The following is a 27354-nucleotide window of genomic DNA, read 5'->3' as shown; positions in this document are numbered from 1 at the left end:
CAGTCGATTTCCTTCTGATTGATTTGGCCTGGGGCAAGGTGGAGTCTCAGGTTAGTTCTCTGGAAACCCAGGCATGTGCAGAACTACATACACTCTCCACCTTCTAAAAGTGAAGTCCACATGCAGGATGGCATTTACAGTTTTCTTCTGCATTTAGAAAACGGGGATCGAGGACAGCAGTATTAACTACTTAATATAGCTGTCTAGATTATTTTTGGTTCTTTACCTTTTGTACTTGTAAACATGAAATTTGTGTATAAATGGGAGTGTATTATAAACTGTATGATGCTCATCTAAAAATAAACAAATGAAGGCAACATTCAGATAAAATTTGAGAATTTATCACTAGCAGGCCTGCATCAAAAAAGAAGTTAATGAAAGTCTTTCAGGCCGAAGATAAATGATACTAGATAACTTAGGTCTATAAGGATTGAAGAGCACCAGAAAAGTTACACATAAAAAGACTGTAACTGTTATTTTACTTTCTTTTTTAAAAGACACATGATAAAGTAGGAGTTGACAAACTTTTTCTGTGAACGCCCAGGGAGTAAATATTTAAGGCTTTATAGGCCATATGGTCTGTCACACAAAAAAAACTCACTTTTGTTGTTATAGTGTGAAAGCAGCCACAGACAATATGTAAATGAATAAGCAAAGCTGTGTTTTATTAAACTTCTTAAGGACACTAGAATTTGAATTTCATACAATTTTCATGCATGGGAATTATTTTTCATTTGAAAATTTTCAAACATTTAAAATGTTAAAACCATTCTCAGAGCTCAGAATTTGTAAGAAAAATACAGGTGGTAGGCTATACAACCCTGGGCTTAAAGTTTAAATATTTTACAGTTTATTATGAATATAAATATCACATACACGGCAATCAAAACACAAAAGATCAGAGGGTCATTAAGTGGGACTATAATGTTGCAAAATAGATGTGTTTTACATTAAGTAATTCAGTATTAACTCTAAGTGAATAATGATAAATTAAGGATATGTGTTGTAAATAGTAAGAGATGGCTCAACACATGACACCTCACACTGGATGGGAGAAATGAAATTGCCAGCAGTTTATTGGTAATATATACTCACAGCCTGAGAGAGCCAAATGGTAATTATATCAATTAAGGCAAGAAATAAGATAGTAGGCATTTTATAAGATGTTAGTGAGATTATTGGAGGATGTCAATTTATAAATTATTTTATTAAATTTTGGACTTCTAATTGGGTCAAATTATGTACCTTCATTTCAATCTAAAATATTTTGTTTGTTTCTTCCCCCTCTATCCAGGTTTCTTTCATTCATTTTTTTTTTTAATTTGTTACTGGATATATTTCAGAAGGAGTATATCCCCCTGTTAGATTTAAGAATTTCTTCCTCCACAGAGCCTCATATCGGTATCCATAGGATTAGGGACCTACTCCATGGCAGTGGTTATCTGGTTTTGACCCTGGGATTAAGTCAGGTTTTAATAAATCCCTTCACTGTGCTACAGGATTACCATGAGTGTTTTGTCCTATAATCTTGAGGATTAGGCTCTCTGTACAAATAGCAGAGTAGCCCAGTGGAAGAATGCTGGACCCATAACCTAGAGAGGGTAGATGGAAATCATCCTCTGCTACAGTTCTACCCTCTTTCACAGGGCTCCGACTTTTTTTTCTCATTTGTGTTCCTACCTGCATAGCTGTGGTTTGATTTTGTCCCCATCTGATCTTTTATAGTATGAACTCTGTGGTAGTTATGGGCAACAGGAGTGTGGTGGTCTGCCTCATAGGTAACCACCCTCTTCCTCTGTGAATGTCAGTCAATCTTCAAAACTTGGGGGCCTACCTCCAAAACAGCCATTTTTTCTATGGCTGGGGTAAGATCCTCAAGTCCTGTGATTGCAAGATTAATGTGCTGGTAGGAAACAGTACTGAGCAAACCCTAGGTACTTTGGCTAGGGATTTTACATTAGAAGTAGAATATCTAATGCTTCTCCCCTGCCTTTTTTCTTCTCATTGGTGCCAGGGCCATGGACCACCATGGATGTACACCTTGATGCCCTTAGGGGTCAGAAAAAATACAGCACCCAAAAGGGAAGCAGCAACAAAGGAGATAAGAAAGGACACAACCTTTGTTTGAACAACCTCTCTCATAAGGCATTCGGAGAGCCATTCTTACTTCTTTCCTTGTGGTAGCCACTCTGACTTTCTGCAAGTCCTTAGCAGGCTGATTCCAAGTTCATTCTAGAGGAGAAGAGGAGAAGCACCTTCCTAAACAATGGCCAGATGACTGCCCGAAGTGATCACTCTCTAGTCACCATGCTAGACACAGTATACCAGAATCCTTATCCTTTAGAGTTCTAGCCTAATCCTTAGCAAGCAGGACTCAAGTGCTGACTGGTTAAGAAGTTGTGTATTTGCTGTCCCCAGCTTCTAGTGTCAGGTCAACTTCCCACTGTCCCTCTAGAGGCTTGTTGATGGTAGCTATGCCTCAGACTGGGTGCAGAAGTTCCAGAAAACACAGGTTGCACTGGATGCCAGGACATAATTAATTAACAGTAGCTCTTACCTTGGGGGAGAGAAAGACACTTAAGGTGGGAGGAGATGGCTGTCCTGGGACACAGAGTAAGCTAAAGCATAGCCAGCCAGCAACTGGTAGTTCCATTCCAGCCAACTTTTGCTCTATCATGAGTCAGTTGGGTAAAATCGTGCAGGAATCCTTGGTTGTGGTTGGATTGTACTATTTGTGAGGCCAACTGTTCTGATCATTACTATCGACTCCATGGTTAAGGATGGACAAATTTCACATACTGGATAAATGAGATTGGCATTACTTTATTAGTCACACATACTCAGCCTGGTACCCCACAAGCCCTGACTATAGAGATTGTAGTCAAGAGCAGAGTAATACAGCAGGGCCTGTTAGAAGCAGACTTTGTGGTAGCTAGAGGGTGATATAGGCCCTGGTTTATGTGGAAGGATGTGATTGGTTTGTTTGAATAATTTTGTGGACTGGTAAGAAACTGAAGTCCATTAGTTTGATGACTGAATGGAATGAGATGGTTTGGCTGATAGGGGAACTGGCTGGGTAGAGAAACTATTCCACTGGGTGTGAGGCATATTTGATGAGAGCTGGGGAACTCATGGTTAGGCCTTTGGGGCCCTGTGAAGCTCAAAAATGTAAAAGCAGCACATGAATTTTTAATGTGTACAATATAGTAATTCCTAAAGCAACAATAAAAACTAATATAAGCAGATATAGCAAAAAAAGTCAATAGATAAATGAAAACAAATTATAAAATGTATTTGATTCACAGGAACTACAACAGCATGAAGGAACAGATAAATAAACACAGGTGAGGCTATCAGAAACAAACAGCAAAATGGCAGTCCCAAATCCAACCTTGTCTTTAACTGTATGAAATGTAAATGTATCACAAACTCCAATGAAAGGAAGAAATGATTAGAATTTATAAAAAACAAGGAAAATTCAAATATAGTCTGTCTATAAAAAGACATTTTAAACAGTAAATCACAAATAGGCTGAAAGCAAAAGAATGCTCAGTGATATAAAAACAGCAGGAGAAAGGTGAAATGGCTATATTAACATCAGACAAAACAGATTTCAAGATGAGTATTACTATTACAGACAAAGAGTGACACTTCCTAAAGATAAAACTGTACATAAATCAAGAAACTGTAACAATCATAAATGTATATGTACCTAATAAAATTGTTTCAAAATACATAAAGTAAAATTTGACAAAAGTAAACAAGAGATTCTTGGACCATGCACCACCCCCCGCCCCCCCCCGTCAAAAGAAAAAGTAAATGAGAGATGAAAACTATCGTTAATATACTTTTGCCAGTAATTGAAAGAACTAGACAAAAAGACTCGGAAAATTTAAAGAATACCATCAACCACTGTAATCCATTTGACATTTATAGAACACTACTTTCTATAATTTCACAACATATATTCTTTCTAGAGCAAATGGACCATTTGGTAATGGATAATGATAAGGGTAGCATGACATTTTGAACATAATTAACATTACTGAATTACATATTTCAATGTAGTTAAAAGGGGAAATTTTAGATTGCATAGTGACTAGAATAAAAAACAAGTAAACATAGGGATATTTAACACAAGCAGTGAACCCTAAGTTAAACCATGTACTACAGTTAATAGTAAAATTATGAAAATATTTTTTCATTAATTGTAACAAATATACCATACTAATGCAAGATGCTAATATGGTAGGTATACTGGAACTCTGTATTCTATGCATTTTTCTGTAAACATATAACTTCTCTAATTAAAGAAAAAGCATAAAACAAGTCTCAATAGATTAGAGACATATCATACGACCAAAATGGACCGATTTAACTTAAGCTTTTACCTTAAGCTTAAAAAAAGAGCAAACTTAATTCAAAGTAAATATAAAGGAAATAATAAAGATAAAAGCAATAGAAAACGAATAAACAACAGAGAAAATCAATGAAACATAAAGCAAATCCTTCAGTAAAATTGAAAAACCCATCATTAGATGGATTCAGAAATAAAGGATATCACAAATGACAATATCAGATATTACAGATATTAAATGAGTAACAAGTAAAGATCAGGAACAAATTAAAACCAATGAATTAGACAATTTTTAAATTTAAAACGTAGATGAAACAAACGTTTTCACTTGAAAAACAAAAGAAATAGAAAACATGATCTAATCTACTAGAGAACTTGAATTTGTAATCAAAAATGTTCCCCAAAAGAAATTCCTCAGCTTGGAATGTTTCAAGATGAATTCTAGCAAACATTTAAGAATGAACAAGAATTCTACACTAACTTTATTTGGAAACTAGAGGACTGGGTAATATGTTCCAGTTCATTTTATAAGGAACTACTGCACTGTTACCAAACCCAGAGAAAAACATGAAAAGGAAAGAAAATTAGTACCAATATCCCTGAAAAATATAAAAGCAAAAAAACATTAACAAAATATTAGCAAATCAAGTAAGGTGATATATAAAATGCATAACACATAATGACCAAGTGGTGCTTATCTCTGGAATACAAGGTATAATGTTTGAAAATCAATAATGTAATATATCATAATATTAGAGTAAAATGAAACATATAATCATTTCATAAAGGAAGAGCAAGAATTTGACAAAGTTCATCTGTTCATGATTAAAATTCTCTCAACAAATTAGAAATAGAAAGAACTTCCTCAAATTGATAAAAAACCTACAAAAGACTTAGATAACTAACATCATATTTAATATTGAAAGACTATTTTTCCTTATGATTAACAGCAAGACAAGAGTGTCTTGTCTTACCAATTCTATTCACCATTGTATTGAAGGTTCTAGCCAGGGCTAAAAAGAATAAAAACAAAAGGCATACAGACTGGAAAGGAAGAAAGAAAACTGTATTTACAGATGATCTGAACATATACGTATAAGTTTCTAAGAAGTCTATAAAAATCTATAAAAAGGGTGCTAGAAATAAATTTAGCAAGGTTGCAGGATACAAAGTCAAAATATACAAATCAATTGCATTTTTATATGCTAACAACAATTTGAAATAAAATTAAAGAAAAAATATTAGCAAAATACCTGAATAGTAAAAACAATAAAATTCGGTTGAGAGAAATTTAAAAAGACTTAAATAAATCAGGAGATATACTATGTCCAAGGAATGGAAGACAGTATTGTTAACATGTCAATTATCCCTAGATAATCTAGGGATTAGCTTGAAAACCCAATGACAACCCTCAGGCTGTTTTGTAGAAATTGACATAGTGATTTTAAGATTTACATGAAAATGTAAAACAACTAGCACATTTAAGACAAGCTTGAAAAGGGTAAATTGGAAGATTCACCTTACCTGATGCCAGGCCTTACTATAAAGCTATACAAATCAAGACTGTGTAATACAGATGAAAGAACAATACAGAGATCAGTGGAATGAGATACAGAAATATACTACATATATGGTCAACTGATTACTGACAAAGGTACAAAGATAATTCTATAGAGGAAGGATATCTTTTTACAAATGACTGGAAAATATGGACATCTACATGGGAGAAAAAAAAAGCCTTAACTCTTACCTTACAGCCTAAAGATGAAATGGATCATACTCTTAAACAGAAAACTTAAAACTGTAATAATTACATAATAAAACACGGAATAAAATATTTACAACTCTGGAGTAGAGAAATATTTTGGAGGTAGGACACAAAGATTATAGCCATAAAAAATGTGATAAACTGGATTTCATCAAAATTAAATTTTTAGCTCTCTGAACACCATTAAAAAAATAAACCAACTCATAACATGGAATCCCTTTTCCTCACATAATTGTCAAGAGGGTAATGGGTTCCCCAGGATCAAATGTATGCCTTGTGCATAGTGAAGTACTCAATAAGTGTTTAGTGAATGAACTGGAAAAAAAATAAATGAATACAAAAACTCTCACAACACACAAATAAGACGACAAGCAATCCAATTAAATTTGGCAAAACATCTGAATAGACAACTCAAGAAAAATGATACATATGACAAAAAAGGGAAATGAAAAGTGAAACTATAATAAAATACCATTATATATCCACTAGAATAATATTAAAGTGAAAACACCAAGTGTTAATGAGGATGTGGAATTACTGGAATACTTAGACATTTCCAGTGGGAATGTAAAATGGCACAAGGACTTTGCAAAACAGGCTATTTCTTGAAAAGTTAAATATATTTTCTGTATGACCCACACCAAGGTATTTAACCAAAGGAAGTGAAAAAAAAAACTACATAAAGATTCTTTTATGTAAAAAAAAAAAACTAAAAATGTTCATAGCAGCTTCATTCAAAATAGTCAAAAACTGGAAGAGAGAAAAATGTGCTTCAAAAGATGAATGGATAAACAAATTGTGCTATATCTATATTCTGGTATACTACTCAGCAATATGATATACAAAGCATGAATGAATTTCAAAAACAATAAGCCAATAATAAACCTTTTTAAATAAGTCAAGTGTCCTTCCCAAATACATATTTGTGATTCCATTTATATGAAATTCTAGAAGAGGGAAAACTAATTTATAGTGACAGAAGCTGATACACTATTCCTAGCGGCCAGGTGGAAGTGGTGGTGGTGATAAAGTACCTGCTTATACAGGCACATGAGGAAACTTTCTGGAGTAATGGAAATTTTGTAAGCTAGACAGACTGTTGCAGCAATTACACAGATCTATGTATTTTTCAAAGCTTGTGACCTGTACATTTAAAATATTTTTTTGACAGGGAGCCCAGAATAAGAAAGAGGTCCTTTTATTCTGCATAGCCTAATGTAATGCCTGGACACATCCTATAGTATATTAAGCAGATAATGAAAAGTATTGGCAAAGTCCCTTGAGGGAGGGGAGAAAAAATAAGGAACTATTAAAATTTAACATCAGGAAATCCCCTGATACTCTGTCAAACTTTAGGGACACCCAAATCAAGAGGCCATGCCCTTGATCTTGAGGCTTACTTTTGTGAAACTGATGTAGGTAGTGGAGAAGCTTAGCCTACCTATAGCTATGCCAAAGAGTTACTTCTGGAGGACCTCTTTTGTTGCTCAGATGTGGCCTCACCCTCTCTAAGCCCAACTCTGCAAGTGAAATCACTGCCCTCCATGACATCCAGGGTTGAAAGTCTCCCTGGCAATATGCGACATGACTCTCAGGGATGAATCCAGTCCTGGCATTGAGGGATCAACAGTTCTATCTTGACCAAAAGGGGGGAAAGAAGTGTAACTAATAACGTATCAGTGGCAGAGAGAGTTCAAATAGAGTTGAGAGGAAACTCTGGAGGTTGCTCTTACACAAGCTTCAGCTAGACACTTTACCTATCATAACCTGCCAAACCTTAACCTGGACCATTCCAGTCAATCCTAAAGAACACCTAGGGCAATATATATATAAGATTCCACAAGGGTTCCATGCACTAGGGTGACTTGCCAGAAACCTATACCCTCCAGATAGGGCCATGAACCAGATAAGACCTGAAACCTAGAGGACCCAGCCTTTCTTCAGAACATCAGCAAACCATCTCTCTACCCCATATTATTGATAGACTCTTCCAACATGAAAAAGTTAGAATGTCCATAGGTCAAATATCCCTAAAGAGAGGGACAGAAAGAGCAAACGTGATGGTGGAGTATTCTAGTTTGTTAGCTCCTGGATTGCAACATACCAGAGACGGATTGGCTTTCAATAAGAGGGGATTCATTTAGTTAACGTATAGTACTTCAGAGGAAAGGCAGCTAACCTTCAACCAAGGTTCTTTCTTACATGGGAAGGCATAGGACGATCTCTGCAGGTCTTCTCTCCAGGCCTCTGGGTTTCAACAACTTTCCCCAGGGTGATTCCTTTCTGCATCTCCAAAGGCCTGGGCTGAGCTGTGAGTGCTGAGGATGAGGTATGCTGAGCTGCTTGGGCTGTGTACACGGAGCTCTCTCATTTAAGCACCAGCCAATTAAATTAAACATCATTCATTGCAGCAGGCACCCTTCCTAGCCGACTGCAGATGTAATCAGCAACAGATGGGGTTCACATGCCATTGGCTCATGTCCACAGCAATAAATAGGCACCTTCACCTGGCCAAGTTGCCACCTGAATCTAACTACCACACGAAGTTATACAGAGAAGGTAGGGTTTAACAAACAAATATGACTGCTGAATCATTAAACTGATATTTCTTTTAGTCTCCAGTCTTACAGTAGCTAGAAGTAAAAACCTAAAATTGTGGAATTGTAATCCATGTCAAAATCTGAAATATGTTCTACAACTAATTGTGCTGTGCTTTGAAATTTATTGCTTTTTTGCATGTATGTTATTTTTTACAAAAAGAAAGTCGATTGTGGTGATAAAAAAAATATTTAAGTCTTCTAGCTTCCTATATTCTGGAGCAGCTAGAAGGAAAAATCTGGGAGGATTGTATGGGAGCCCATGACAAACTCTGGGATCTGTCCTTTAACTACTTGTTGAAGCGTGCTTTGAAAACTACTATTTTTGATTTCTTTGCTTTGTACGTATGTTATACGATCAATAAAAAATTAAAAAAATGTTTTTCTCAATTGTACATAATAAGTGGGATGGGATACTGCTTCAAGAATAGCAGCACCTGAGGGGGAAACCAAGAAAAAGATTTCATTTACAATTGAAACCAAAATAATAAAATATTTAGGAATAAATTAAAGGATACAAAAGACCTGTATGAAGAAAACTACAGGAAATTGCTAAAAAGAAATCACAGAAGACCTGAATAAATGGAAGGTGTGTTAGCTAGGGTTTGCTAGAGAAACAGAATCAGCAGAAATAACTGTAGTTATAAAATTCATAAAAATGAATCATGTAACTGTAAGAACGTAGAGTCCAAAATCCACAAGGCAGGCTGTGAAGTTGACAATTCTGATGGAGGATCTGGATGAACTCCACTGGAGAGATTTGCCAGATGAAGTAGGAAATGAGACTGTCTCTTCTGAATCCTCCTTAAAAGCCTTCTAGTGATTAGATTAAATGTCACTCATTGCAGAAGACACTCCCCTTGGCTAATTATAAATGCAATCAGCTTTGGACACAGCCGACATGATCATGATTTAATTCTATGACATGTACTCATTGGAACAGACAGGCCAGCACTTGCCCAACCAGACAAACAGGTACTACCTCTTGGCGAAGCTGACACATGAACCTGACCATGACAGTGCACCCCTTGTCAACTTAGCTATATACATCACGTTTAACCATACTTAATCTCTAAACAGAAAAAAATAAAAGATACATTTTTTTCCCTCACCTAACAATACTCAACTGTCCCATGTACAACAAGAAACACATTAAATCTCTTCAGAATAGGGTGCAAGTCCTTGGGTAATATTCATTCTTAAACTTGATATCTTATAACTTAAATACTATAACATGAACAAAACAGCATTACATTCCTCATTTCTGCAACTGATCACGTGGTTGTAGTTCATATTTATCACTACATTCTTCCACTACCCATTCCATGTTCCCTTTACCCTCAGCAAGCACATCAGCAGGCTGTGGTTCTTTGCCTGGTGGGGTGACCCAAACCTTCATTCCTGAGGTTTCAGAGCTATTGGTAGTACTGCCTGGATTGAGTTGTTGCAGTTTTCCATCGATTTTAATCACAGGGCAGGTGGTACTAAAAGACGCCGTAGGGGATCTCCTGTATCCAAGTAAAACTCACCAACAGAACTGAAGGTTGCAGGAACAGAAGCAAAAATTTTCCTAGCGGATCACTAGGGGTAATAATGAGTGGTGCCACTCCAATTTTGACCCCTTGATTCCTAGACCCATGATCCTGGTGATGGGAGAAACAGCACCATACAGTGGACACTGATTCAGAGCATACACAGCCTCCTGGAGAACACTGCCCCAACCCTGTAAGATACTGCCACTTAGTTGGCATCATAGTTGAGTTTTCAAAAGGTCATTCCACCATTCTACCAACACAGCTGCCTATGGATGATGGGGAATATGATAAGACCAAAAAATTTCATGAGCATGTGCCTGTTCCCACACTTCATTTGCTGTGAAGTGGGTTCCTTGATCAGAAGCAATGTTGTGTAGAATACCATGATGATGGATAAAGCATTCTGTAAGTCCACGGATGGTAGTTTCAGAAGATGCATTGTATACAGGGAAAGCAAGGCAGTATCTATTCCAGTTAAAACAAATCACTGCCCCTTCCATGAAGGGAGTGGTCCAATGTATTCAACCTGCCACCATATAGCCAGCTGGTCTCCTTGGGGAATGGTGCCACATCAGGGTCTGAGTGTGGGTTTCTGCTGCTGGCAGATTGGGCAATCAGCAGTGGATGTAGCTAGATCAGCCTTGGTGAGTGGAAGTCCATGTTCCTAAGTCCATGCATAACCTCCATTTCTACCACCATGACCATGTTGTTCATGAGCTCATTGGGCAATGACAGAGTTGCTGGGGAAAGAGGCTGACTGGTAACTACAGGATGGGTCATCTTATCCACTAGATTATTAAAACCTTCCTCTGCTGAAGTCACCCTCTGATGCACATTCACATGGGACACAAATATCTTAATATTTTTAGCCCACTCAGAAAGGTCTATCCACATACCTCTTCCCCAGACCTTCTTGTTATCAATATCCCAATTATGGTCTTTCCAATTCCCTGACCATCTAGCCAAACCATTAGCAACAGTCCATGTGTCAGTATACAAACATACCTCTGGCCAGTTTTCCTTCCAAGCAAAATGAACAAGCAGGTGCACTGCTTGAAGTACTGCCCACTGGGAGGATTTCCCCTCACCACTGTCCTTCAGAGACATCCCAGAAAGGGGTTGTACCACTGCAGCTGTCCACTTTCGGGTGGTACCTGCATACTGTGCTGAACCATCTGTAAACCAGGCCCGAGTTTTCTCTTCCTCAGTCAATTCACTGTAAGGAACTCCCCAAGAGGTCATAGCTATGGTCTGGGAAAGGGAGGGTAATGTAGCAAGAGTGGGTACCATGGGCATTTGGGCCACTTCCTCACATAACTTACTTGTGTCTTCAGGACTTGCTCTGGACCTATCCTGTATATATCATTTTCATTTTAAGATGGAGTACTGCTGCTGTGCACACTCAACTTTATGGCTCGGTGGGTGAAACAACACCCAGCTCATTATAGGCAACTCAAGTCTCATGGTAACTTGGTGGCCCATGGTTAAGCGTCCGGTCTCTACTAAGGCCCAGCGGCAGGACAAAAGTTGTTTCTCAAGAAGAGATCAGTTACCTGCAGCAGATGGTAAGGCTCTGCTCCAAAATCCTAAGGGTCCATGCTGCGATTCTCCTATAGCGGTCTGCCAAAGGCTCCAGACAGCATCTCAATTTGCCACAGATACTTCCAGCACCACTGGATTGGCTGGATCACATGATCCAAGTGGCAGAGCAGCTTGTACAGCAGCCTGGACTTGTCGCAGAGCCTTCTGTTGTTCAGGTCCCAATTCAAAATTAGCAGTTTTTCTGGCCACTCAATAAATGGCCAGAGTAGCACACCCAAATGAGGAATATGTTGTCGCCAAAATCCAAAAAGACCAACTAGGCATTGTGTCTCTTTTTTGGTTGTGGGAGGGGCCAGATGCAGCAATTTATCCTTCACCTTAGAAGGGATATCTCAACATGCCCCATACCACTGGACACCTAGAAATCTTACTGAGGTAGAAGGTCCCTGTATTTTTGTTGGATTTATTTCCCATCCTCTGACACGCAAATGCCTTGCTAATAAATCTAGAGTAGTTGCTATTTCTTGCTCACTAGGTCCAATCAATATGATATCATCAATATAATGGACCAATGTGATGTCTTGTGGGAGGGAGAATTGATCAAGGTCCCTGGGGACAAGATTGTGACATACAGCTGGACAGGTGATATACCCATGAGGTAGGACAGTGAAAGTACATTGCTGACCTTGCCAGCTGAAAGCAAACTGTTTCTGGTGGTCCTTACTAACAGCTATTGAGAAAAAGCTTTTGCCAGATTAACAGCTGCATACCAGGTACCAGGGGATATACTGATTTGCTCAAGCAATGATACCACATCTGGAACAGCAGCTGCAATTGGAGTTACCACCAGGTTGAGCTTACGAAAATCCACTGTCATCCTCCAAGACCCATCTGTTTTCTGCACAGGCCAAATAGGAGAGTTGAATGGGGATATGGTGGGAATCACCACCCCTACATCCTTCAAGTCCTTAAGAGTGGCAGTAATCTCTGCAATCCCTCCAGGAAATCTGATATTGCTTCTGATTTACTATTTTGCTACATAGGAATAGTTCTAGTGGCTTCCACTTGGCCTTTCCCACCAAAGAAGCCCTCATTGCATGAGTTAGAGAGTCAATGTGGGATTTGGCCAGTTGCTCAGTATGTCTATTTCAATTAAACATTCTGGAACTGGGGAAATAACTACAGAATGAATCCAGGGGTCCACTGGACCCACTGTGAGATGGACCTGAGCTAAAATCCCATTGATCACCTGACCTCCATAAGCCCCTACTCTGACTGGTAGACCAGAGTGATGTTTTGGGTTCCCTGGAATTAATGTCACTACTGAACCAGTATCTAATAATCCCCAAAATATCTGATCATTTCATTTTCTCCAATGCACAGTTACCCTGCTAAAAGGCCATCAGTCTCCTTGGGGAAGGCCTGGAGGAAGATTAACAGTATAAATTTATGACAGTGTAACAGGGTCTTCCCCCAAAGGGACCTGGCTTCCCCCTCATTCAAGGCGCTCTGGGTCTGTAAACTGTCTCAAGTCTGGAAATTGATTAAGGAGCCATGACTCTGTGTTTTTGTAATTCAAGTCACACTTCTCTTCACTTGATCTAGAATTCTTTTGTTTATATAGCTCAAACAAGAATTTAGTAGACTGCCCATTTATTGTACTTCTAAGTACCCCATGATCTACTAGCCAATGCCACAATGGTTCTAGCCAATTTGCGAGTCAAATTATTCTGGTTTGAGTCTGCTGTCTGTTATGATAGCCACGTCTACCTTGTCTTTGGCGTTTAAGTGCTGTCACCTGGCTTCTGCCAACTTGGGATCCAGTCATCCCCATTGTGTTTAAGGATTCCAACTCAGTGACAGCAATTCGCATAGTAATATCTGACTACAGAGAAGGGCAATGACAGAGTTCTTCAGGGATAATGGCGCTAGTCTCACAAATTTATTTCTCACAGTTCTACTAAAAGGTGCATCCTTTGGACATTCTTGAGGTGTAAGAGCAGGCTTTCCATGATAAATCCACTCTAACATTCCAATCTCTCTAAGTCTCTGGATCCCCTCATCTACATTATACCAGGGCAGTTCAGACATTTAAACCTCAGGTAATATTGGCTATGTTTTGATACATATTTCAGTCAACCTCCAAACAAACTCTTAATGCCTGTTCTAACCCCTCGAGCTGTAACACTGAATGCAGAATCTCTGCTTAGTGGGCCCATATCAATACATTCAGCCTTAACCAGCTTTATATTTCTCCCACCATTATCTCATACCCTTAAAATCCATTGCCACACATACTACCCTGATTTCTATCTATATAAATTGGGAAACTCACACAGTTCTTTTGGAGTATAACATACCTCCTCATGGGTGATACTCTGTACCTCACCTTTTAGGGCCTGTTGGTAATTTAGTCTAGTCATAGGTCTGGAAGAAAGGAGGGGTGGTGGGGGAAGGTCATGAAAGGAATTAGAAGTATCTTCCAAGCTATTTGCTTCAGGACATTCATTTGCAGCTTCACCTGGTGAAACAAGAATAATCACTCTAGGGTTAATCCCTTTAGGTGGAGGTTGAGTGACTAACTCCTCAGGGCAGGCTGGAGTCTATGCCCCAGGGAAGACTTTTACAGGGCTATCTAGAGAAGACTCAACATGACCTAGGGTTTCAACCTCTCCACTGACATCATTACCAATCCATATTTTGCCATCCCATTTTTCAGGGTCCCATTCCTTTCCAATCAATGCCCTCACTTTAATGGCAGACACCATGCAGGATTGAGATTTCAGTTTATGTTGTAAAGTTGCTACTCTAACAATAAGATTCTGAGTCTGATTTTCAGAGATGTCAAGTCTACGGTTACAGGAAATAAGATTTTCGTTCAGGACACTCATAAAAATGCTTACATCTGTCTGCAGTGCCTAAACATTAGAACTAAGACCATAAAATTTTTAAAAGAAAATGTGAGGAAATATGCAATAAAACTTGTGACAGGAGGTGGTTTCCTAGATCTTACACCCAAAGCATGAGCATTGAATAATTAATAGATAAATGGGAACTCCTCAAAATTAAACACTTTGTGCATCAAAGAACTTTGTCAAGAAAGTTAAAAGGCAGCCTACACAATAGGAGAAAATATTTGGAAATGATATATCATATAAGCATCTAGTATCCAGAATACATAAAGAAATTGTTCAACTCAACAACAAAAAAACAAACAACCACATTAAAACATAGGCAAAAGACATGAACAGACACTTCTCAGAAGAGGCAATATAAATGGCTAACAGGCACATGAAAAGATGCTCAACTTCCCCCGCTATTAGGGAAATGCAAATCAAAACCACAATGAGATATCATCTCACACCCATTAGAATGGCCATTATCAAAAAAACAGAAAACAACAAGCGCTGGAGAGGATGTGTAGAGAGCACCTTTATCCATTGTTGGTGGGAATGTACAATGGTACAACCACTGTGGAAGGCAGTCTGGCAGTTCCTCAGGAAGCTATGTATAGAACTACCATATGATCTGGCAATATCATTTCCAGGTATTTATTCAGAGGACATGAGGGCAAGGACACAAAAGGAGATTTACACACCAATGTTTATAGCAGCATTATTTACAATTGCCAAGAGATGAAAAGAGCCCAAATGTCCATCAACAGATGAGTGGCTGAAAAGCTGTGATATATACAAACGATGGAATATTACATAGCTGTAAGACAGAATAAAGTCATGAAGCACGTAAGAGCATGGATAGACCTTGAGGTCATTATGTTGAGTGAAATTAGCCAGAAAGAAAAGGAGAAATATTTTATGGTCTCACTGATATGAACTAAAATTAATGAGTGAACTCATTAATTCTTACGCATTATAAAGATATTCCCTTTTTTAGTTTATGCTGTATTAGAGTGGCTAGAGTGATGTAACCGAAATGTAGAGTTGTATCCCAGTAGCCATGTTTCCTGAAGTTGATCACATAATGATATAGCTTTCACCATGGGACTGTGTGATTGTGAAAACCTTCTGATGCTCCTTTTATCTATGGTATGGACAGATGAATAAAAAATATGGATAAGAAATAAACAAGTAATAAGGGGGAACAAAGGTTGAAATAAATTGAGTAGACTGAAATACTAGTGGTCAATGAAAAGGAGTGGTAAGGGGTATGAAATGTAAGAGTTCTCTTTTTTTTTTTCCTATCTTTTGCTGCAGAGATGCAAATGTTCAAAATAATGATCATGGTAATGAATACACAACTATGTGATGAGATTGTGAGCCACTGATTATAACCATGTCAAGAATGTTTGCATGTCACGAATGTTTAAAAAAAATAGCAGAGGGGCAGGCAATGGTGGTGCAGTGGCAGAGTTCTTGCTTGCCATGCCAGAGACCCGGGTTCATTTCCTGGTGCCTGCCCATGCAAAAAAAAAATAGCAGAGTAGCTGTTACTTGACTAATATTACTGAAGGTAATAAATAAAAGCTCTGGAGAAAATATAAAAAGCAACTACCTGAAGGTGCTGAAGAGTTACCCAGAGAGAAACTGGAGGGGAAGGTCTACACTTGGAAGAACAGAGAGCAATGGGAAAATTACCACTGATTCCTACTCTTATCCTGAGAACAGATTCCAGTAGACACTAAGCATGGCAAACAAAATTCAGGTGGAAACCCACAGTCTTACTGGCTTGAAGAATCAAAGCACAGAGTTCAGCTGGAATAGCAGCTGGAAAGGAAGCAGAGAAATCTCATAAAAATGAAAGCCAGAGAGGGGGAATACCAAGGACATTAAATAAACTTTGGTCACATCTTTGGCTGACACCTCAGTTATGCAGGTATGGGCCAAAACCCAAGCACCCTGGTTAAAAATAAAAGATAAACAGCAGGGATTTCATCTGCCAATAATCACAGGGAAGAGTCTGAATTTGAGTTCATCCAAGTTAACTGTGCAATGAAACACAAATCAATACTTCAAACTTCCATTTCAGTGTCCCAATGATTAACCTCTACAGGAAATTCCCCCACATAAACAACTAAAAAACTGTAAAAAACATATTAAAGCTCTCTTCTCAAAACCACTGGCCAACTGACACCACAGAATGGTGACTGTGGAAAGAAAGGAAATGATCAAGTAAGTCCTATGATTGCCACAGCTTGCTGCCTAGCATAAGGAACAATCCTCCTGAACTGAAAAACCACAGGTCAGAATTTGGGGAGTCTAAGATGACAGAATATTAAAAAGGAGGAAGCAGCACAGAGAAAGACAAAGAATGGGGATGAGGGAAAGGAGAGAAGGAAGGGAGGGAGAAGGGGAGAGAGTGAGCGAGAGCAAGTAAGTCTTGATGGTCTGATATCAGTAGAGGGTCTTGGAATCTGCTGCTGAATACTGATCTACAAATATATGGCAGTGTGGCAGTGAAACTCCATGAGGCTGGGAAAATAATCAGAAGAAAGAAATATGCCAAACAGAACTCAAATAGGTGTGGAAATAGTTTACATTCCCATCAGGCACAGTAGAAATACCTCTTAATATACAGGTTTTGTGTACAGTAAGGGTCAGCAAACCTTTTATGTAAAGGGTCAGAGAGTAAATATTTTAGGCTTTGCAAGCTATATGGTCTGTCACAGATACTCTGAAAGCAGTATAGACAATATGTAAATCATTAACTATGGCTGTGTTCCAATATAACTTTATCTACAAAAACTGACAGTAGGCCAAACCTGGCCCAAGAGCTACAGGTTGCCAATCCTAGTAATGAGACTAAATAAACCCTGGACCAAACACTGCTCTGGACCTGTGCTAACAAAAGCTTAAATGCAAGCTTCAGAAGGATTAAAATGGTCTAAAGTTCTTTAAGGGAACTAACAAAAGCCAGCATTCAGAGATAGAAAATTCAAGTAAAAAAATTTCCAGCATGCAAAGGAGCAGGAAAATAGGGCCTATAACCTAAAGAAACAGATCCAGAAATAATAGATGATGGATTTAGCAGACAGAAATGTTAAACAGTTATCAAAAACATGTTCTATAAGCTCAAGGATGTAGAGGAAAACATGAATATGATGAGGAGAAAAGTGGAAGGTATAAAAAAGGATAAAAAAGAACTTCTAAAGAAGAAAAATATATGATATAAAATGAAAAACAATGGATAGAAGTAACAATAGACTAGACACTGAAGAAAGAAAGATCGTGGAACTTGAAGATATAGCAAAAGATGTTATTCAAAATGCTTTGGGGAATGGCACTGTTTCAATAAAACTTTATTTACAAAAACAGGTAGTAGGCCTGGATTTGGCCAATAGGCAATAGTTTTTCAACACCTGCTTGGAGCAGCCACTAAAAGATAAAAATAAATAAATAAATAAAAAGAGGTACAGCTAACCAGTGAATGATACAGAAAAAAATGGAATCAATTTCTAAAGTCCTTAATCCAAAAGAGGACAAGAAAAGAGAAAAATGGAAAACAAATTGTGAAAAACAGAAAAAACTAGCAAGATGGTAGATTTAAACCCAACTACAATGATAATTACACTAAATGAAAGTAGTCTGAAAGCTTTGATTAAAGGGCAGAAAGCGTCACACTGGAGAGAAAAAAAAATGTTACACCAAACTATATACAAAGATTCATTTAAAATATTAAAACATAGGTAGATGTGCTGGTTTGAAAGGATAATATACCCTAGAAAAGCCATGTTTTAATCCTGATCCAATCTTGTGGGAACAACCTCTTCTTTTAATCCCTATTCAATAATGCAGGTTGAAATCTTTTGATTAGATTATCTTCATGGAGATATAAGATGCCCAATTGTGGGTATTAACCTTTATTAGAGGGAGATGTGATGACTCCACCCATTCCAGGTGGGTCTTGATTACTTTATTGGAATCCTTTAAAAGAAGAAACACTTGTGGAAAGCCACGGCAGTGCCACAAGAGAGCCATAAGAATCACGAAGGCCCATGCAGCCAGAGACCTTTGAAGATGAAGAAGGAATACGCCCCTGGGGGAGCATCACAAAACAAGAAACCTGGAGAGAAAGCTAGTCACCATGTTTGCCATGTACCTTTCCGGTTGAGAGAAGAACCCTGAACTTCAATCGGCCTTTCTTGAGTGAAGGTAACCTCTTGTTGGTGCCTTAATTTTGACATTTTTAGAGACTTGTTTTAACTGGGACATATCCACAGCCATAGAACTGTAAACTTGCAACTTAATAAAATCCCCCTTGTAAAAGCTGTTTCATTTCTGTCATATCGCATTCCGGCAGCTAGCAAACTAAAAAAGATTCAAAAATAGGTATACTATAAAATACTAATTATAAGAAAGCTAAAGGGCTATAATAATATCAAACAAAAATAGATTCCAGAACAAAGAATATCTTATTCTGGGTTTAAGTGGGGTATTTCATAATGATAGAGGGGTCAAGTCATAAGAAGACTTAACAATCCTAATTGTGTATACACCTCAAAATAGAATTTCAAAATCTGATAGAAATGAACCCTCTCACACTTTTCCAAACCCATTTCCCATGGTGCTGCCAACTCAATCCACCCCAATGAAAATATGATCACATACTTCTATTTGTTGACAAAAGCCACAGTTACAAGTGGAGGATTTTAAGCTTCCTCTCTCAATCATTGCTATACCAAGTAGGCTGAATTATCAATAAGGATATAGAAGATTTTATGAACACAATCAAGCAATTTGACACACTAACATTTAGAGAACACTCCACCCAATAACACCAGAATATACATTCTTTACAAGTACACATGGGACCTAAGTTAACTATATTCTATGGTAATAAAGAAGTCTATAAATTTAAGAAAATCGAAATCTTGAATACAGAGTATGCTCTCTGATTTTAACAGAATTAAACTAGAAATCAGCAACAGAAAGCTATCTGGAAAATCCCCAAATATTTGGAAATAAAGCATACTTCTAAGCATCCAGTGGATCAAAAAAGGAATCACAAGGAAAATTAGAAAATATTTTCAATTGAATGAAAATGAAAAAGCAACATTTAAAAATTGTTGGAGGTCACTTAAACAAGTGCTTGGAAGGAAATTAAGAACATTAAATACTTATAATAAAAAAGAAGAACAATCTCAAATCAATTAAACTATCTATAAAACTAAAAAAAGAGCTAATTAAACTCATATAAAACTAAAAAAAAGCTAAGTAAATTCAAAGTAATGAAAAGGAAGGAAATAAAAAGATAAGGGCATAAATGAAAAAAAACAGGACTCAGAAAAACAGTAGAGGAAATCAATGAAATAAAAAGCCGATATTTTACAATGATGAATGAAATCAATAAACCTCTGGCCAGACTGACCAGATGAAAAAGAGAGAGATATAAATAACCAATAATAGGAATGAAAGAGGAGATATCATTACAGATTGAACAAATAGTAGAAGAATATAGAGAGTATATTTTGAATAACTTTATGCAAAATTAGATAATTCAGACAAAACAGAGAAACTTCTAGAAAGACACAAAGTACTGAAATGAACTAAAGAATAAATAGAAAATCTAAATAGAGCTGTATCAGTAAAGAGGTTGAGTCAGAAATTTAAATACTACCTACGAAGCCCAGACCAGATGGCTTCATGGGTGAATTCTATCAAATAGTTACGAACACATAATATCAATTCTTCACAAATTCTCCCAAAATATCAAATTAGAGGGAACAGTTCCCAACTCATTCTGTGAGCCCAATATTATCCTGACACCACAACCACACAAAGGCACTGCAAGAAAAGAAACAATAGACCAATATTCTTCATGGACAAAAAGACACAAGAATTCTCAACAATATATGAGCCAATTCATCAAGCAATACATAAAAAAGATATATGTCATATCCAAGCAAGGTTTATCCTGGGACTACCAGGCTGGTTTAACATTTCAAAATCAATCAATATAACTCACTATTAAATACTGAAAAAAGAGAAAAACCACATGATGCTGAAAAATCAATGGATACAGAAAAGGCTTTGACAAAATTCAAAACCCATTCATGACGAAAACTAACTGGCAAACTAGAAATATAAAGGAACTTCTTCAACCTGATAAAGAGTATCTTTGTAAAATCTATAGTTACTATCATACTTAGTGGTGAAAGACTAAATGCTTTTCCCTTAAGATCAGGAACAAGACAAAGGATATCGGTTCTCACCACTTCAACTTTGCACTAGATGCAGTAAGCAAGAAATAGAAAGAAACTGATTAGAAAGCAAGAAGGAAAACAATTGTGTTCACATATGAATGACATGAGTGGCTATGTAGAAAACCCTAAGGCACCTACAAAAAATTATTAGAACTAGTATTGGACTATAGAAAGGTTTGATTTACAAAAATCAATTGCATTTTCATATACTAGCTGTGAACAATGGGAAACTGAAATAAAATCAGAATCATTTACAATAGAATAAAAAGCCTGAACTATCCAGGGTTTAACATAACAAAACATTTGCAATACATAGGGATACATATAACTTTAAAAATTACAAGACTGGTACACTGAAAACAACAAAACATAACTGAGAGAAATTAAAGAAGATCTAAATAAAAAGTGATGTGCATCAGGTTCATGAACTGGAAAACTTAGTATTATTAAACTGCTAATTTTAATATTTCCCTCTCTCCGAATACATTGTTTCATACATTCCTCTAAGGTGATTTAGATTTGTGATATTAAAAAGCCTAAGAGGCGGGCCGCGGTGGCTCAGCGGGCAAAGTGCTTGCCTGCCATGCCGGAGGACCTCGGTTCGATTCCCGGCCCCAGCCCATGTAAAAAACAAACAAACAAACAAAATACAATAAAACAAGAAAATGTTTAAAGATGTTTCCTTTCCTTCCTTCTATCCTTCCTTCCTTCTCTGTCTTTAAAAAAAAAAAATAAAATAAAAAAAAAAATAAAAAAAAAGCCTAAGAAACACAAATACATGTAAGTAAGCACTTGCATGAGGACTTGAGTACTGAGAAAGGACTGATGTGTGTTAAGTGGAAAGACAAGTAACGACCATGAAAGACACACCTATATAAAGATGGTACCAGTGGAGACAGAAGGAATTGTGTTAGGAGGAAAAGGAATTGCCATTAAATGGTTATGCAATAGAAGAGAAACATTTAACTCAGATTAGCTGTATTAGCAGGTGGGGACATCTGGGGAAAATACTAAATACTGGGGACATTTTGAGAAACAAAAAATAGGATGGGCAGAAGGAGATAATGAGGTAAATCTTGGACATGTGCTTGAAGTATCTGTCGGAAATGTTGGTGGTAATATCTAATTGGACGTTAGATATATGATTTTACCACTCAGGATAGAAATTTATGATTAAAATTATTTGAGCATCATTAGAATAATAGTGATAGATTGTCCCCGGAAACCAGAGACTGTAAAGAAGAGAACAAATATGGAATCTGGAGAACACCAGTATTTAAGAGGTCCCAGTATAAAGATGAATTTTTTGAAAGGATCAGGAGAGAGTAGTATCTTTGAAACCCAGAGCAGAATATTTCAAGAGTTACATTCCTAGTTCAGTATAGTAATCTTAACATATACATTTATTTTTCCTGCATCCAAATTTAAAATGAGAAGAAATTTTAAAATAGGAATAAATCTGTAACACTGTTCAAATACTGGGAGGTGTATCATTGGCAGGCCACAGTTTAATGAACTAAAATTTTAGTAGCTTTGAGCAAAGCTCAAAGGATCAGAGAGGAGAAACACAGAATTCTTAGTTCTCTGTACAAGATGCCAATCACTTCTGCCACATCAAAGTCTCAAAAGACTGGACTTCTTACCACCTACTAATATTGCAATCTATCAATTCCATCTCCATCTTGATTCACTGGAAAACTCAAGTCTGTGGATATGATTAAGGCTTTCTTAAGCATTCACCACTTAGACATCAAATCACTGTCAAGACAAGACAGGTTAATTCAGTAATATATTCTCATTTAATTTGAGGGAATTCATTTTTGTTTCAGCATTGCTTCTGGAAGAAGACCGAGAAAGGAGATGTTGAATAATATAAGGTGTGAACATTGCTTAAAATTAGGAGCACTCAGGGAAGGTACAAGCCTCCTGGCCAATATGAGAAGAGATGGGAACAAGTTTCTTGAAGAAAAAGACAGGTAGGAGGTTTTAGGTTTTTTAAGAACCATTTAAAAAAAAAAGACTCTCCAAAAAAGATAGCAGAATCATGACCTCACCTGAGCCATTTCGAGATTTGAAGAGCTGATCAGTCCTCCTTTGCGCTCCTCTTTAGAAAAGGGGTGGTTCCTAAGAAGGTAGGGCTGAGATGAAAGAGAAGCCACAATCAGACCATATGTGCCTTATAGTTCCCTTATGACTTACAACTCCCTTAAAACTGCCCCCATTTCCCTTGCTTTGGCTCTTGTCCATTCTGCATACCACACTTACATACAGCAGGGCCAATGGGCTACATAAAACCTATTCTTTCCCCAGTGCCTGATACAGGCTCTTGGGGCAATCTCCTTTCTCGTCCAAAGCCATTCTTCATTCTTTCCTAAGCAGACTGCTGTTATTAAATACTTTCAAATTGCTTTCTAGTAAGGCTCTACCATTTCGTACTATTATCAACAATAAATGAGAATGTCACCCCACACCAATACTGTTGATACAAATGTTTTTAAGCTTGGCTATTCAATGGTGTAAGTGTGGTTCTAATTGATATATTTATTAGGAGGAAAGAGAACCCTTTTTTTTTTAGATGGGCAGGCGCCGGGAAACGAACCCGAGTCTCTGGTATGGCAGGTGAGAACTCTGCCACTGAGCCACCACTGACCGATTGATAACTTTCTTTTAATAAGTTAAAAAAAACATTTCTAGGTTTTTGCCTTGTGTATGTTCTTCTGTAATTGTTTCATTTTTCTGTTGGGTTATTATTTTTTTTCCTGAATTGGTATTAACTCTTTCTTAAAAAAAGGAAATTAATCCTTTAACTGTGGTATGAGTTGTAAATAATTTTCAATAATTTCTCATTTGACTTTGTATTTTTCTCATGCCAAAAAAAAAACAAAAAACAAAAAACTATTTGGCTATTTGGTTTAGTACTACCATGTATTTAATAATCTGTATTTCCTCTACCAGTCAAAACCATCCTTATCATATTCTTTATTTCCCTTATGTATTTAAGTATATCTTGACTTTATATTTAGCTCTAATGCTCTGTTCAATTGGAGATCACTGTAATAACTTTGTAATAGCACTGCAATAAACTTTTAATAACCCTACAGTTATTAGTTTTAAACATATTTTAGTATCTGTTATGGCTAATTAGGCCCTCACTGTTTTTTCTTTCAGACTTTCTGGCCTGTTTATTTTCTCTTAAGAACTTGAGAAAGTTAAAAAAAATTACTTGAATTTTAATGAAATTGCATGAAATGCTACAGAATTCTAACATCTTTATCATATTGTATCTTCTTGTCCTATGACTTAAGTCCTAATTTTTTAGTCCCTTGGGACTAAATGCTTTTTCTGAAAAAAATTATGCAATTTATTAAGTAGACTCCTTGGTAGCTCACATTTTCGATGCCATCATAAATGAAGTCTTTTTTCCATAGTTTTCTGATACATATATACTGTACAGACATATATATGGAGCCTACTGATTTGTTACGTATTTTCCAGCAACCTTTCTTCCTGGGTTTTCTAATTATTGTCATTGTTCTTTTATAACAGGATACTACATCATCAGTCTTTCTGCTTCAGTTTTAGCTGATGTCCCAAAGATGGTAAACAAAGCAAGATTCCAAATATCCTTCATTCTAAACTAAGGTCTTGTAAAGCAGTTGTCTGTAAAGTTTTGCAAACATTAATTTAACACTTATCTCAAGAGAATGGAGAGGCTGAGAGAGAAGTATGTCTCTTTATGAGAGTGAATTATTTTTAGAATATTGTTTTCAACGAGGAAGCAAAGTGGGAGATCCTTTCTCATACCAAATAAGAGGCCCCTTGGCCCTTGATGCCACCATGAATCAAAGTGGTCAGAGAATTCTTTGAAAAAATTTATGTCTCCAGAATTTGGAAGGGCAATATGACTGAGGCTAATTCTCACCTGAGTGCTAGATGGGAACCTCATTGATGGACCCTGACTGGGTTGTCTTGGATCCTGTCCAAAAGTGACTGCAGGAATAGCAAGACCCACCAGAGCAGTGGGGCACTGCTATCTAGAGGAAGCACCAAGCAGTCTATATTCATGAGAAGGAAAGTATATCTGAAGGTTCCCAGCAGGGAACTAAGTTCTCTCAGAAGGCAAAAGATATCTTACACTAAATTATAATGGTACAGTCAGGTTAGCTCTTCTTGTCCCTGCCTTCTCTTCCCATTCCCAGTTCCCAATCCATTCAAGTTGGAGACTACCCACCTAGAGGGAATGAATAAGGGACAAAACAGGTTGGGAAATTAGAGAAGAAACTGATAAGGTACTCTTCCACGCTATAGACTTCCAGTAGGAGGGAGTTTTTAAAAACAAGCTTGAAATATTGCTTTGTACAGTGAACGTATTATTTAGCTACTAATTGAGTATTAGAATATGAAACTGATCTTGTATTTAAATGTCCAAATGATTAAAAAAAAATTTTTATAAGAATGGATAAAAAAAGCTAGATTAGAGGTAACCAGGGCCAGGAAGGGGGTAGGGAACAGAAAAGTTAATGGTTAAATTGTACAAAGTTTCTATTTGGGGAAATGGAAAAGTGTGGATGATGGTAGTAGCACAACATTGTGAATGTAAGTCATAGCACTGAATTATATAATTAAAGGTAGTTACAGGGGGAAATTTTCGGTTGTATATGTTACTAGAATAAAATAAAAACAAACATACGATTGTACAATACATTGAATTCTAATGTAAACCATGTATTATAGTGAATATTGCAATTATAATATTTTCATCAATTGTAACAAATATACTACACTAATATAAGGTGTTAATGCACAGTTGGAGTACATGGGAACTCCATTTTCTGCATGATTTTTCTGTACACTTACAACTTCTCTAATTTAAAAAAAAATGATTTGAAAAAAAGGAACGGCTGAAGAAATTATTGAACTGACAAAGAATTCATCCACCAGGAGAAAATAGAAATTTTGAGTGTCAGTTATGAGACAAAGCTTTTTTCTGTGTGCTCCCAGTGGTGTTCTACTTCGTAATGATGATTAGTCAACAGGAGTTTCACATGGGGTTTCTCAATCCTACCATTTAAAAATTATTTTAATCTTATCCCTTCTACATTTTAAAAATCTCTAATTTTACTGTTTACTTACTATAGAGTCAAATTATGCAGACACATAAAATGGCCAATATTCAGATAATCTATAAATATACATACCCAACTAGACAGTCAGGTACCCAGTTTCTCAAGCACTCTCAGGCACAGTGAGCCACACTCATTGTCACAGTGGGCTATGCAAAAAGACCTAAAAATTAGATACATTCACAATTACAACATCACCTACTACACAAAGATGCAATTCCATAAACCCCCAGGTCATACACAATCTCACAGAGCCCATAACACAAAACAACACAATGTCACTAACGAACCCTTTACTGCCACTTCTCTAAAGTGATTTGCACACATAATTGACTTGTACCTAATTTAAAAACTAGACTCACGTAAAGACCCTATTTCATATACAATCGGTTCCACAACCTCACACATGCCCACACACACACACACACACACACACACACACACACACACGGACAGGCAAAAAAGCTACACAAACTGAGCGCCTGTTGTGTGCCAGATAGCCTATTGTGTGCCAGAGAGCGCTGCCGGCACTAGGACTTCCTCCAAGGGAAAAAAGGCAAAATTCCTGCCCTCGCGGAGCACACCTGCTTCGGGCTACCAGTTCTTGCTCCGCGCTCCGGGTTCCTTCCTCAGCTCAGGTTCCCGTTTCCTCCTCGCCTTCTCCCGCCCAGACTCCCGCTTCCCTCCTTGGCCTCCTCGGCCCAGGTTCCCAATTTTCTCCTCTGCTTTCGCTGGCCTTTCCCTGCCCGGGATCCCACTTTCCTACTCTTCGGCCTCCCCCAACTGGTCGCACGGTCACCGCCTTCTCGGCGCCGGGAAGCCCCACTAAATCTTCTGCTACTGGCCAACACTCTGCGCCTGCGTACTCCCGCGCGCCTGGACCTCCCAGGTATCTCCGCGGCGCTGGTCAAAAGCCGCGCGGCCCTCGCAACCAGTGAGCTGTCCGTGCCTTCTCCACATCCGGGGTTTTCCGATCTTGGACTACGCCACCCACAAGCCCTAGATCACGTTTGAACTTTCACCACTGATTCCCAGCATAAGTCCTAATAGTCGTCTTTCCCGGTTTGGAATGATCCGAGTCAGGGGGTTGAAGGCGACAGGCAGCCCCAAACCAGTACGGGTGCGGTCAGAGCGCGTGGAGCGGGTACTCAGGCCTGTGTATGCACATATGTGTGTGTGTGTGTCTGTGTGGGGGGTGCGTTTGTGACTGTGACTAGGTGAAGATTGCAGACCTTTTGGGTGTCCTTGATCAGTATGTGGGATGGGATGTGT

The 27354-nt window shown here is 37.6% G+C and overlaps 1 protein-coding gene across 3 annotated transcripts in view; it reads right to left on the bottom strand.

Annotated features, from left to right (window-relative positions):
- The window catches only part of ZNF567 (zinc finger protein 567), a 45008-nt gene extending 18079 nt beyond the window's left edge, over nt 1-26929 (bottom strand). Inside the window, exons 1-3 of one of the 3 annotated variants that reach the window (XM_077133389.1) lie at nt 26667-26929; nt 26158-26245; nt 23014-23097 (exon numbers count right to left, since the gene is read on the bottom strand). In XM_077133389.1, the coding sequence (XP_076989504.1) occupies nt 23014-23022 (9 nt within the window). In that variant the 5' untranslated portion in view covers nt 23023-23097; nt 26158-26245; nt 26667-26929. Of the gene's footprint in view, nt 1-23013; nt 23098-24881; nt 25308-26157; nt 26246-26666 lie in introns of those variants that run through there. The other 2 variants (XM_077133390.1, XM_077133388.1) reach the window with 2 other exon arrangements.
- Nucleotides 26930-27354: the final 425 nt, after the last annotated feature.

The sequence above is a fragment of the Tamandua tetradactyla genome, chromosome 16 (genome assembly GCF_023851605.1).
Source record: "Tamandua tetradactyla isolate mTamTet1 chromosome 16, mTamTet1.pri, whole genome shotgun sequence".
In the NCBI taxonomy this organism is placed as follows: domain Eukaryota; kingdom Metazoa; phylum Chordata; class Mammalia; order Pilosa; family Myrmecophagidae; genus Tamandua; species Tamandua tetradactyla.
This window is presented reverse-complemented; position numbering and strand designations above follow the sequence as displayed.